The 12,287-nt window shown below is 44.1% G+C and overlaps 2 protein-coding genes and 1 long non-coding RNA gene across 8 annotated transcripts in view; 2 read left to right on the top strand and 1 right to left on the bottom strand.

Moving 5' to 3' along the window:
- C6H12orf56 (chromosome 6 C12orf56 homolog) overlaps positions 1-1,264 on the bottom strand; it is a 96,212-nt gene extending 94,948 nt beyond the window's left edge. For 3 of the 4 annotated variants that reach the window (XM_078076222.1, XM_078076220.1, XM_078076219.1), the window contains exon 1: positions 978-1,264. In XM_078076222.1, coding sequence (XP_077932348.1) covers positions 978-1,229 — 252 coding nt within the window. In that variant the 5' untranslated portion in view covers positions 1,230-1,264. The remainder of the gene's footprint in view (positions 1-977) is intronic. The other variant, XM_078076221.1, reaches the window with a different exon arrangement.
- LOC118524713 (uncharacterized) overlaps positions 1-4,085 on the top strand; it is a 127,110-nt gene extending 123,025 nt beyond the window's left edge. For 2 of the 3 annotated variants that reach the window (XR_013449257.1, XR_013449259.1), the window contains exon 6: positions 45-4,085. This is a non-coding gene — a long non-coding RNA (uncharacterized LOC118524713). The remainder of the gene's footprint in view (positions 1-44) is intronic. The other variant, XR_013449258.1, reaches the window with a different exon arrangement.
- Positions 4,086-7,749: 3,664 nt separating this feature from the next.
- The window catches only part of XPOT (exportin for tRNA), a 44,691-nt gene continuing 40,153 nt past the window's right edge, over positions 7,750-12,287 (top strand). The window contains exons 1-2 of the mRNA XM_036074927.2: positions 7,750-8,153; positions 11,875-12,008. Of these exons, the coding sequence (XP_035930820.1) occupies positions 11,949-12,008 (60 nt within the window). The 5' untranslated portion in view covers positions 7,750-8,153; positions 11,875-11,948. The remainder of the gene's footprint in view (positions 8,154-11,874; positions 12,009-12,287) is intronic.

Raw genomic sequence — 12,287 nt, forward strand, 5'->3', positions numbered from 1 at the left:
AAATAAAAGCACTTTTTTCACTAAATTGTATCCTTTTCTTACAGATGTGTTCCAAGCAAGCTATGCTTCTCTGGGCAAAACAGCCCCACCAAGTCTTGTCAACTTCTCCTTTGGGAGATGCAGAGACTGGGGGGAGGGGCGGGGGAGACGGGGGATGAGGCTAGACACCTGTCCCTAGTGGAAAAAGGAACACACCTGGAGAGCAACTCAGACAAAGGGAGCCAAGGGGGAAAAAACAGTAATTGGAGAGGAGACTGCTTCCAATCTGTTGCTGGGTTTATAAGGTAAATCTATTCCTGGAGGAAAGGCATACAGCAGCCGCACACTAAAAACTGGGACAAGGCGTGTCTATGCCAAACTGTATCTTCTTCAAGAAGTTTTGAAGCCCAGTTTGGATCAAGTGACCTGCCTGAGATTGCCAGGTGTCCTGTGCACATCTCATTCATTCATTCATTCATTCACTCACTTATTCATATTGAGCACCTAACAAGCTCTAAGCACTGTTGATAAAAAAGTAAACAAGGCGTAATAGTACTTAGCACAGTGCATTTATTTGCATTGGTTTTGGCTTTTTCTCTCCCACAGCAGCTTCTAGGAAGGGGCCCTATTTCATTTTTGCATCCTCAGTGCCTAGAACAAGTGCCTGGAACAGGTTAGGTGCTTAATGAACGAAAAAATGACTTTAAAGCATACTTTTCATAGGGGGCTATGTTCTCAAACCTGTAGCCCTATTTAGGGGGGACAAGGGATGACCGGCACACATGACGAGAACGGGCAAGGCATCTTTAATCGGAGTACACACAGCAATCCACAGTTTTCCTGTGGCTTCTAGTCCTCAAGTAAGTTAAAGTACGGGAGTCCAGGGAGGGATGGGGAAGGTCTGCCGCCTCCTCCCTCTTCCCTAATGCGGAGGGCTGGAATTGGGGGACCCACGAAGGGAGTTCTCGCGAGCCCGCCTGTCCGCCCGCGCTCCTCACCAGGTCAATGGCCACGACGTCCCGCAGCGCCACGGCTCGCCGTATGGACTTGGGCGGGTTCTCGGTCAGGTAGATGAGCCGATCGCTGAGCACCACGTACTTGAAGGTGTGCTTCTCCGAGTCGGACACCACGATGCACGGCTCGTAGGCGCGGACGGCGTCGTAGACCTCGGGCGGCAGCTGCCTCCGCAGGAACGCGTCCAAACGGCTATTCGTGTGCGCAGGGAAGCCAGACCCTGCGGGGCCGGCCATGCGCGGCGCCCGCGCCCGGAGCGAGTGCCGGGAGTGGGGTGGCGGACGCCTCTGCCCGGCCCCGCCTCCGCGCCGCCTGCCGTGGAACCCGCGCGCGCCACAAAGCCGCCCGCCCCGCCGCCACCACCTTCCCCGGGCGCAGGGAGCAGGGCCCCCAACTTCGGTGCCGGTCCAACGATGGACGGGGCCAGAGGCTGGTCTTTCGGTAAATCATCATCAAGCATCCCATGGGCTGCGGGGCGGATATTTAGGGGCTCTCTTCGTCCTCTGCTCACAGCAGCCCCAACACCCCCGCCCGCCTCAGCTATTGAGGACCATGCCATTTCTAACAGACGGTATTGATGAGGGAATCCACAATTTCAAACTGGTTTTCTGTTAGAAACGAGATGAAATTTACCCATTTATTTTTTTTTAAGATTTTTATTTATTCATTTGAGACACAGAGATACAAAGAGAGAGAGAGCATGAGCAGGGGGAGAGGCAGAGGGAGAGGCAGAAGAAGGTTCCCCGCCGAGCCAGGAGCCCGACGTGGGGCTCAATCCCAGGACCCTGGGATCATGACCTGAGCTGAAGACAGACGCTTAACCATCCGAGCCACCCAGGCGCCCCTACCCATTTATTTTTAACTAGTCAGAACAACCCTAGAATCCTACGAAGACCAATCGCACAGATTTAGCATTTGATTGTAACATTGCCTGATACAGTCCTCTAGTTATTCATGAGTATGAACGTAGATCTTTTCTCTCCAACTAATTGAAAGCGCTCTCTCTGAAGGAAATCTTATAAATTGATTTGGCACGCCCAAGCCTAAAGGGTATGCTTGTCTTCCCAAGGTGCAGGACAAAACCCTGTAGACCGTCAGAGCTCAATCTGTGTAGGATAAATGAATGGGGGAGGCCCGCATCTTGAAACGTTGAAGAACAGAGGTGGAGGAACGCTAATTGTGCACCCTTGAAGCGTCATGACAGTGAAAGTACTGCTTCGTTTTTTACAGATCAGGAGTCACTTATTATAAATTAAGTTAGAGAGATGAGACAGGCATAGAAACTTGCCTCTAATAACCCTAGGTAACAACTTCCATTTTAATTTCAAACTCTAGAGAAGTCATTCTCTCTCCCTGCCCATTCACCCAAAGTAATGGTACACATTTGTGTGTATTTTTGCTCCAGCTACCCACAACTCAGAATCAAATTGTATATTCTTTATTGCAGTTCATATTCTCCTCCTCATATTTTGCTGTTGTATATTGTATGCTATAAACAATTTCAGATCTTATGGGGAAAGTATAAACAAAATACATAAACAGATATTGTAGACTGAATCACTGCAAAAAGGAACTGAGGAGAAATGTTCGGGTGGCTCACCACTTCTGAGGAACTCAATAGCAGCAAAGAAAAACAGTATTTCTTTTATTGGAGAGATTGTATTTAGTGACTAAGGAGAGAAGTGCCACCTGCTGACAAAATCTTAAACGACCTAGCATTCCAAGTTTTCTTAGAATCTGATCAGACATCTGTCTGATTCTTCATAACTTCATAGGTGGATAAGAAGGGGGCCCCAGAGGCATGACTGTTTCCTCTAAAATAAAGACTATCCAGGGGCGCCTGCCCTGCATCGGGCTCCCTGCTCAGCCGGAAGCCTGCTTCTCCCTCTCCCACTCCCCCTGCTTGTGTTCCCTCTCTCGCTGTGTCTCTCTCTGTCAAATAAATAAATAAAATCTTAAAAAAAAAAAAAAAAGACTATCCCCTATCGAAACCACTCTACACAGTTTGTTGCCTCAAACCAACAGAAGGCAAAGGCCTTTTACCTTTGCCAAAGAGCTGCCTCACAGGAGCCGTTCGGAGGCAAATGACTACATCCGAAGTGAAATGTGAAGCCCAAGCAAGGGAAAAGACGTCATTCCAAGCTGCTATTTAGTGTCCGTCAGGCTTTTGCTCCATACTTGGGCCTAACAGATACAGAATAACTGCAGCAGGACTAGAAAAGACAGTATACCTGACCCATCTGCCAAGAAACCCATCATAAATGAGCTTGGTGACAAGGCTCTAGACTTGACAAACATTAAGATGAAGCCCGTGCAGAAGGGAATTTGACAAAAGTAGTGGTGGTTAAGGTGACCTCAGCTAAACTTTCAAGTTTGTGGCACACAGAAAAGGCAGCGTCATGGTTTTCAGGCACTGAGTGTTCTACACTGTTGCCAAGGTAACAACAAAGTGAAGTTCAGATCGCAGGAAAGGACCTTAATAGAGGGGATAGATCACTGGATTTGGAGTCAGGAGACCTGGATTACAGCACAAACCCTGTTGTTCGGTATCTGTGGGATTTCTGGAAAGTCTCTTAACCTTTTTGGACTTCAGTGTTTCATCATCCGTAAAATGAAACTACCAATACTTGCCTGGCCAACCAATGAGTTGGTATGAGGATCAAATGCAATGAATTATGAATTCTAAAAGCACTATAGACGCGTATTAATAATTTGTATTTCCTTATCTTTTGGTAAGCTTTATGTGGATAATTGACATAAATACATCCGAGATAGGCAATTACTCTTTATCTTCTAAGTCCATCTAAACTCAAGAAGCATTTAGTACAATTCCTGTGCAATAAAGCACTTAATAGATGTTTCTTGATAAAACTATCAAAAGTAATGGAACGGGGCGCCTGGGTGGCTCAGTCGTTAAGCGTCTGCCTTCGGCTCAGGTCATGATCCCAGGGTCCTGGGGTCGAGCCCCGCATCAGGCTCCCTGCTCAGCGGGAAGCCTGCTTCTCCCTCTCCCACTCCCTCTGCTTGTGTTCCCTCTGTCACTATGTCTCTCTCTGTCAAATAAATAAATAAAATCTTAAAAAAAAAAAAAAGTAATGGAACATTACTTACCCAGAACTAATCCCTAAGGCACTTTCCTTAACCAGAAGAACTTTCACCAGAAAGTAGCCTTAGGTTGAGGGATGGTCAATTCAATTAGTTTAAAAGGGCAGTAGTTATGAGCATAGGACTGTAGAGCCAGATGACCTGGGTTCAAATTTCAGCTCTCACATTCAGGAGCTAAATGATCTTGGACGAGTTAATTTCTTAGTGCCTTAATTTTCCCATCTGTGAAATGGGGTAATAGTACCAACTCCATAGGGTTATTATGAGGATTAACAATGTTCTGAAGTACTTTATGACAGGTACCTGAAACAGAGTAAATACTATTTAAGGGTTTTAAAAATAAATTGAACAACTGTGTGATTTCCTGGAGTATATATGGGCATTTGGTTCCCCATATACAAAGTAATACCAAATTCTTCTCTGTTGGATGCTAGCCTAACTTTTTAAACTTTAGATTAAAGCTCAAGGCAAAAATCGAATCTACATATATACACACAGACAAAAAAATGGCATTTTTAAGTTGTGATTTTGGTGGATAAGTGATCAGGGAGCCATAGGTCATAAGAACCCTGTAAGGATTTCAAACTAGAAATATTCTTCAATCCCAGGATCCCAAGTGTTCCCATCTCCCAATTTGAAACTAAAGACAGACAATGCACATAGAAAGAAACTTGCAATCTGTAGTAGGTAAATAGAACCTGAATTTTTAAAGGTGTCTGATTTAGGAATCTCTTGGTGTTTCTATTCAATATCAGTGGATACTGACCATTTAAAAGACTATTAACAGTTAGCAATCAACTGACATGGAGGAGAGATGTCATTATAATGAAGCCTAAAGGACTGTACAGTGTTTTGGACTAAAAATAAAAATTTTTTCCTTTGGGGCGCCTGGGTGGCTCAGTCGTTGGGCGTCTGCCTTCGGCTCGGGTCATGATCCCAGGGGCCTGGGATTGAGCCCCGCATCGGGCTCCCTGCTCCGCGGGAAGCCTGCTTCTCCCTCTCCCACTCCCCCTGCTTGTGTTCCCTCTCTCGCTGTGTCTCTCTCTGTCAAATAAATAAATAAAATATTTTTAAAAAAAATTTTTTTTTCCCTTTACTAAATAATGCTTCAGTCCTCTAGTCTGCCTCAGGCTTCCTGCCTCACACCCACTTCCTCTAAGAAAAAACAATGATTGGACTAGGACCAGTAAAGACAGCTTACCTGACCTATTTTCCAACTTCTTTCTCTGCCAGGAAACCCATCTTGAATGAATGAGCTTTTGGTGACAATGGCACTGGGCTTAACAAGCATTGAGATGAAGCATATGAAGAAGAGAAGTTGACACAGAACTCAGGGGTTAGCAGCTCACAACTGTATTATTTTTGATTCAATTCAATGCATCTCACAAATATTTACTGAGAAATCACTATCCATAAACAGAATCAAGATAAGATTTATTTTCAGTCTTCAAGAATTGAGTCATAGGTAAGACAACCACACAAATTTAATACAAAACAAAAACATATTAGGATATATTCATGACATAAAAGAGGTTTAAAAAAAGCAACATCAAAGAAATGATTAAACAAACCTGGTTGAAGAAATCTGGAAAATGCTCATAAGGGACATAGCATTCAATAAATGCTCAAAGAGTGAATGAAACTATTTCTTTTTTCCTTTTATTAGAGTCAGTTTTTTTTTTTAATGTTTTTCTGCTTATGAAAATACTACATGGTCACTGTGGAGGATTTTTTTTTTTTTTGCCTTTTTATTTTTTTATTTTTTACTTTTTAAAAAATTTAAATTCAATTAACATATAGTGTATTATTAGTTTCAGAGGTAGAGTTCAGTGATTCACCAGTCTTATATAATACCCAGTGCTCATTACATCACATTGTGGAGGATTTTTTAAAATCCAAAAATGTACAAGTATGAAAAAAAAATCATCTGCAATCTCAGCTGGTTTGAATCTCAGCTCTGCTACTTTCAGTTTCCTTATCTATAAAATAGGGTTAATGATAATACCTACCTCATAGAGTTGTTGTGAGGATTAATTTAGGAACACTTAAAGCTGTTTCTGGCATATAATAAATGCTCCAAAATGTTGGCAATTAATACGTAAAAACATTGCTATGTGCAAGTATACATGCTTTAAATTAAAATAATGACAATGTTATTTATCAACTTTTTAAAAAAGATTTTATTTATTTGACAGAGAGAGAGAGAGAGCACAAGCAGGGGGAGCAGCAGGCAGATGGAGCGGGAGAAGCACGGACTCCATTCCAGGACCCTGGGATCATGATCTGAGCCGAAGGCAGACACTTAACCAACTGAGCCACCCAGGCGTCCCTATTAACATTTTCATATTATTTTATGTTAGTCTGCGATGAGAAAGCCAGACTATAAAGTGGTCAAATTTAATCACCCTTTCTGGTCCTCTTCAGTTGGATTCCACCTAGTGCTTCTTTGTTTCCAAATAATGTAAGTTTTCAAAATTGAAAGATTTTTATAATCCTAGGTATTTTAATTACCATAAAGGGCCAATGTCGCTAGATAAACTATAGATAAGCTGTAGATACTAGGTAAATGGAACATACATAGACTGAATATATTAAAGATTTTGGAGCCACTCAGACTAGGATTAATATTGGGTCTTGATAGTCCATAGTTGAGGGACATAGGTAATGTAAGAATCAATGCACGCAATTATCTACTTACTGAGTTTTAACTACAGGCTGGCACTGTCCTATGTGCTAGACTCCAGAGATACACTGAAATAGGACAGGAATCCTTGCCTGACATTTTAAAATTACAGACGTGATGCAAAAGTGATGGAAAATATTGTATATATGAAATACATAGTGTAGTGTCTTGCACATGGTGGGTCACTAAACAAATGTAGCTGCTAAATTGTTACAGTACTTTTATTCTACTTTTTTTCCGAATTTCCCCTCCCAAGTTTTGTTTGTTCCTCACTATAGTTTGAGTGACTGCAACCAAGTCTGTATTCAGTAGTGAATAAGCAACAATGAAACCTAATTGAGCACTTATTGTGTGCAAACATATATTATCCCAGTCCTCACAAGAACCCTTTGAGGTCAGTACTGTTGTTGTTCCCATTTTACAAATGAGTAAACTGAAATACAGCTAGATTATGTAAAGTGCCCGAAACTGAGGTCAAGTGTGGGAGGGGAAAGAGGGTGGGTTGGGGCGGGAATTCAAATATAGACAACTTGAGCCAATACTGCCTCTGAATAAACAAAGTAACAGTACCAGAGAAGTAACCTACAAGAACTCCCTGAGAATGCTCTCCTTTTCATGAATGATAATATATTAGTACGTTTAAAGTGAAGTTTAAGAATTTTCAGCGCTCCTGAGAGGATAGTCACCCTCCCGGACCCTAAACACGTGGGACCATAGAAGTGCAATTAAATCACACGTGGTTTGGACTACGTCATCTGGATCTCAGGAGTTCGATACTCTAACCTACCAACTACCTAATGAAGCCTTTATGGAACATTCTAAGCACACCCGACCGGCGGCTAGGATCCACGCGAGACTCAGCGGCGTGGGAGGGACTCGCGCCGGACGCCCCATCCCGGCATGCACCACAGGCCTCGGCGAGCGTCCGGAAGCGCCCCCCTGCCCGTTGCATGTCGGGAGTTGTAGGCTCCCGGCCCGGGCCCGCGGGCTGCCGTCCGCACTCTCCATGAGGCTGCTGGTGCTGGCCCGCGCGGCGCCGACGCGGGGAGCGCGCTTCGCGCTGACTCAGCGGCGACGGAGGCGGCGGCGTTAGCCGGCCCCTCGCGCTCTTTCCCTTCCTGGGGCGCCGACCCCGCCCGCCTGCTTGCTAGCTTGCCGGCCGGGCGCCACGCAAGAGAAGGCGCCAGGGGACGCGGAGCGGCGCGCGGCCCCGGCCAGCTCGGTCTCCGGCGTTAGCGCTGCGGCCGTGGCGGAGGACGACGGCGACAAGGACGAGGGCCGCTCTCTCCGCTCCCTGCGTGCGGCGCCGCTCCGCTCCGCTGACCAGCCCTCGGGAGTGCAGGCGGGGAGGCGGGATGGACTGATAGGGAAGGTGACTCGGAGCTCGGGGGCGGCGGGACTCGGACCCCGTGGGTCCGTGCGAGGCTGCGGGGAAGTTAGCGGGGAGGACTGGCCCGGGAAGCCCCCCCCCGTTGGGGAGGGGTGCGGGCCGGGGGCCCTCCATGGCGGTGGCGCCCCGATGCTGGGCGGACTGGGTGGGGGTGGGTACGAGCTGCGGCCGTCGCCGCGGAGCGCGTCCCGAGTGCGTGGCCGCCCGTTGCTGGGTGTTTCATCACCCGAATTGCCACGAGGCTTCCTTTAGGGGAGGGACGGCGAGGGGGTGAGGAAGGGGCAAGGGCGGCCAAGGAGGGTTGGCATCGTCTGTGGCCCCTAATGTCGTGGAAGTGACCAGGCTCATTTGTAATAGCAGCGTGTCCCACTAGTTTCAACTGCGGAGACCTCAGACTTGCTTTGCTCCCCGCCCCCCACCCCGCCCCAGGACAAAAAGGAGAAAAGTGTTATTTCTGTGTAGTAATTGCCAGCACAGACACGCCATTTCTTCTCGTCCCTTCTTCACAGTTCTGCAGGAGTAGACAAGCGTGATGTTTCCCAGTAACCAAAAGAAACGAGTACTTTTTGAAAGTACTAATTAGTTGTTACTGGGGGAAGTTACGTTTTATTAAAGCGACTTGTCAGCGTGGTGTTAAAAGACTGGAAAGATTCAGTCTTGGTCTTTGAACAGTCTTTAGTAGGTGTGGAGGAATTTCCCCAGATTGTTTGATCTATTTAATGGCTACCAAAGAAAAGTTCGGGCTTAATATTTTAAGTATGTTGCTTGCCTTTTCCCAAAACATTTACTAGACGCATAATTGAAGTGTTTATCGCATTGTAACAAATGTTTAAGCCTGCACGTCTATGCCACGTTAGAACATTGTGTTCATGCACAACCTTTAACTGAGGAACTGTTACCTTTTCTGCACAGGTGGTAACTTTTCAGTTGTTTGCACACATGTAGCTAATTCACCGTTTCATAGTTGTGTTCCACTGCATATTGATTATTATACAGGTTCCTTCTCTATGGGGGATTTTTTTCTGTACTGACAACTGTAGCAAGTTTATGTTTCCTTAGGTTATTTATTGGCCAGGTTTTTAAAGACCAGTGCTGTTTTGCTTGATAGAATTAAAGTGACTTGACCAAGCTTAAGCAGTTTTCCCTAAATTCAAAGAATCTCTTTAGGACTTTTTTTTTTTTTTTAAGATTTATTTATTTGACAGAGAGAGCACAAGCAGGGGGAGTGGGAGAGGGAGAAGCAGGCTCCCTGCTGAGAAGGGAGCAGGGATAGATAGATCCTAGGACCTTGGCTTGGGATCATGACCTGAGCCTAAGGCAGCCGGTTAACCGACTGAGCCACCCAGGTGCCCCTATAGGACTTTTTTTTTTTTTTTTAAAGATTTTATTTATTTATTCATGAGAGACAGAAACAGAGGGAGAAGCAGGCTCCCAAGGAGCAGGAAGCCCGATGCAGGACTCGATCCCAGGACCCTGGGATCATGACCTGAGCCGAAGGCAGACGCTTAACCATCTGAGCCACCCAGGCGCCCCCCTATAGGACTTTTTTTAAAGATTTTATTTATTTATTTGACAGAGCACAAGCAGGGGGAGCAGCAGGCAGAGGGAGAAGCAGGCTCCTTGCTGAGCAGGGAGCCTGATGCAGGGCTCCATCCCAGGACCATCCATGGGATCATGACCTGAGCTGAAGGCAGCCGCTTAACCGATTGAGCCACCCAGGCGCCCCCTCATAGGACTGATTAATCTGGGATTCACAGAAACTCAAATTTTCTTTTTTGTGTTGCATTTTTCCAGGGAATCATTAAATTTTCTTGTCATTTTTGGCAGGGATAGGGGAGGAAAACCACTGCCTTTTTTTGTGTTTTCATCTGTTCAAATGTCCGTTTATTAGTATGAGATGATAAATCAAGACTGCTCCAAGTAGTTCTCATTTCCCATGTGACTAGCTCTGAATTATAAATAATCTGTTGAGGGCCCACTATGTGCCAGGCATCCTTTACATACCTTATCTCACTGAAGTCTTTGCAACTTTATGAGGTAGACCCTCTCTTTCCCACTTCATAGAGAGGGCTCTCTCTCACATTTCCTAGTTGTCCATATGGCCCCAGTTTGAAAATGACTAGATTGGAGTACAAACCCAGGTATTTCCAAACCCAAAGCCTATGTTCTGCTATGTCCTAGAGACATAATGAGGAATATTTAAGACGGTCCTTTCCGTTTAAGATTATAATGCGAGAACACTGGTAAGCAGGCAGTGACACGTTAGCACTCATGTGGGGCATTTAATCCAGTTTGGTAGAATTGGACAATAGGGGTCAAAGAAGTGTTCTTGAAAGAGGTGACCTCTAGGCTGAATTTTGAAGGACAGGCAAGGGTTAACCAAGTAACAAGAAAAGAGCAGTGAGTGCAAAGATGAAAGGCAGAATACCGCCGGCCTTGCAGGGTTGGGGTGCAGAATAGTGAGGAGTCATTCAAGAGTTTGCATCTTAACCCTGAGGGCAGTGGATCCTGCCTTGCTGTAGTCTGAACGTTTGATAGTAATCATAAGAGAAAGGGCTGAGCTTTTCTGAAGGGCTCTCAGCACATAACCTGACTTAACTTGTTTCAGGCAGGCCCAGGGGAAGACAGAAAAGCATGTTGTAGTTGGGGTCCTCTAGCCTGGGTCAGATACTGGCCTCACTGTTTCAAAAAGGCTGTGCGCCCCCACCCCCTGCCTTTAGTTTCTTGGCTTCTTTAGGCTCTGATCTTCTCTTTGGTTTATGATAATTAACCCCCCCCCCCCGAAAAAAAACCCTATAGCCTTTTGATGGAAATAGTAGGCATGGTCTCCCTACCTCATAGGTATTGAGAGAATAAATGTGATTTTCACATCATTTAGAATTTGTTCCTTGTTCTCTCAGTTACACATTCTATCAAAAACCAGGTTGCCTTTTGGGGCTTAATCATGTTCTTATTTGAGAATGTTAGACCCTGTACTGTGAAAAAGTGCATTGCTTTCCAAAGACTAAAAAAAATGTTCTTAAATAAGAGTAGTCAGTATTAAGTTCTGGTTTATCAATTTTTATAGCTACTATTAAAAAATGTTTTTGAAATACATTTCTAAAATTGTCCAGAGAGTCTGTTGTTTAAAAGTTAAATGACTGGTTTTTCACTCTTCTACTCCTTCCTCTTTCATTTGACTTACCTTGAAGTACTTGATAGACACTCCAGTAAGGATATTGAACTCCAAGGTTACTATTTAATCAGCCATTCTAAGTTGTTTTTTTTCCTAAAGGTCTGTGATATTGGTAAATGGAAGTAGGCAAATTAGTATAATAAGATAATCTAGATTTGTCATATTTTAATATAGTTGCAGAGTTGCATTTTTAAGTACTGGGGATGATTACACTGCATAAATGAGATGCTTCTATTTAAAGTAGAAAAGAATTACTTTGTATACTTGATGATCTTGAAGAATAAGAAAATTTGAGAACATTAATTGCATATGTTAGATTTTTAGAAATTACACATTTGTGGGGTATTTAGTAGGCCTATTCTTCTGAGACTTAAGTTCCTTTAGTTGTAATTTTGGGTAGTTTCAAAAGAAGTTCTTTCAACATTTACACTTATTTGCATAATGTCATCCACTTGTTACGATATTCTGAATAAGCATCAGTTTTGTATCAAGTATTGTTTTCTTTGATCTTTTTTTGTGTGTGTGCAGATGTTTGTGGATTCTTCTGTGGGATCAGAGGGCACGCCTATTGTAATCAGAAAACTCCAAGAATAGCAGCAGGGATGGATGAACAGGCTCTTTTAGGGCTAAATCCAAATGCTGATTCAGACTTCAGACAAAGGGTAAGTTAACTTAATCATTTTTTAAAGATTGTTACCACAGATTTGCATTAGAGGACTTGAATTTAAAAACAAAATACATTTGATGGTAAAGGTTTCATTTGAGTAGAAATGAAGAGAGACAAATTTGAGGTACTTGAATATATTCTGAATACAGAAATGGTGAGCATTGTGATTGATGTTCTTTTTAGTTGGCTCAGCAAAGGTATTAAAATCTCATGTGATTCAAGGCAGCTCTTTATGTCACATCAGTCATTATTTCTAATTATTTAGAAGTTGCAG

Source organism: Halichoerus grypus, chromosome 6 (assembly GCF_964656455.1).
Source record: "Halichoerus grypus chromosome 6, mHalGry1.hap1.1, whole genome shotgun sequence".
NCBI lineage: Eukaryota > Metazoa > Chordata > Mammalia > Carnivora > Phocidae > Halichoerus > Halichoerus grypus.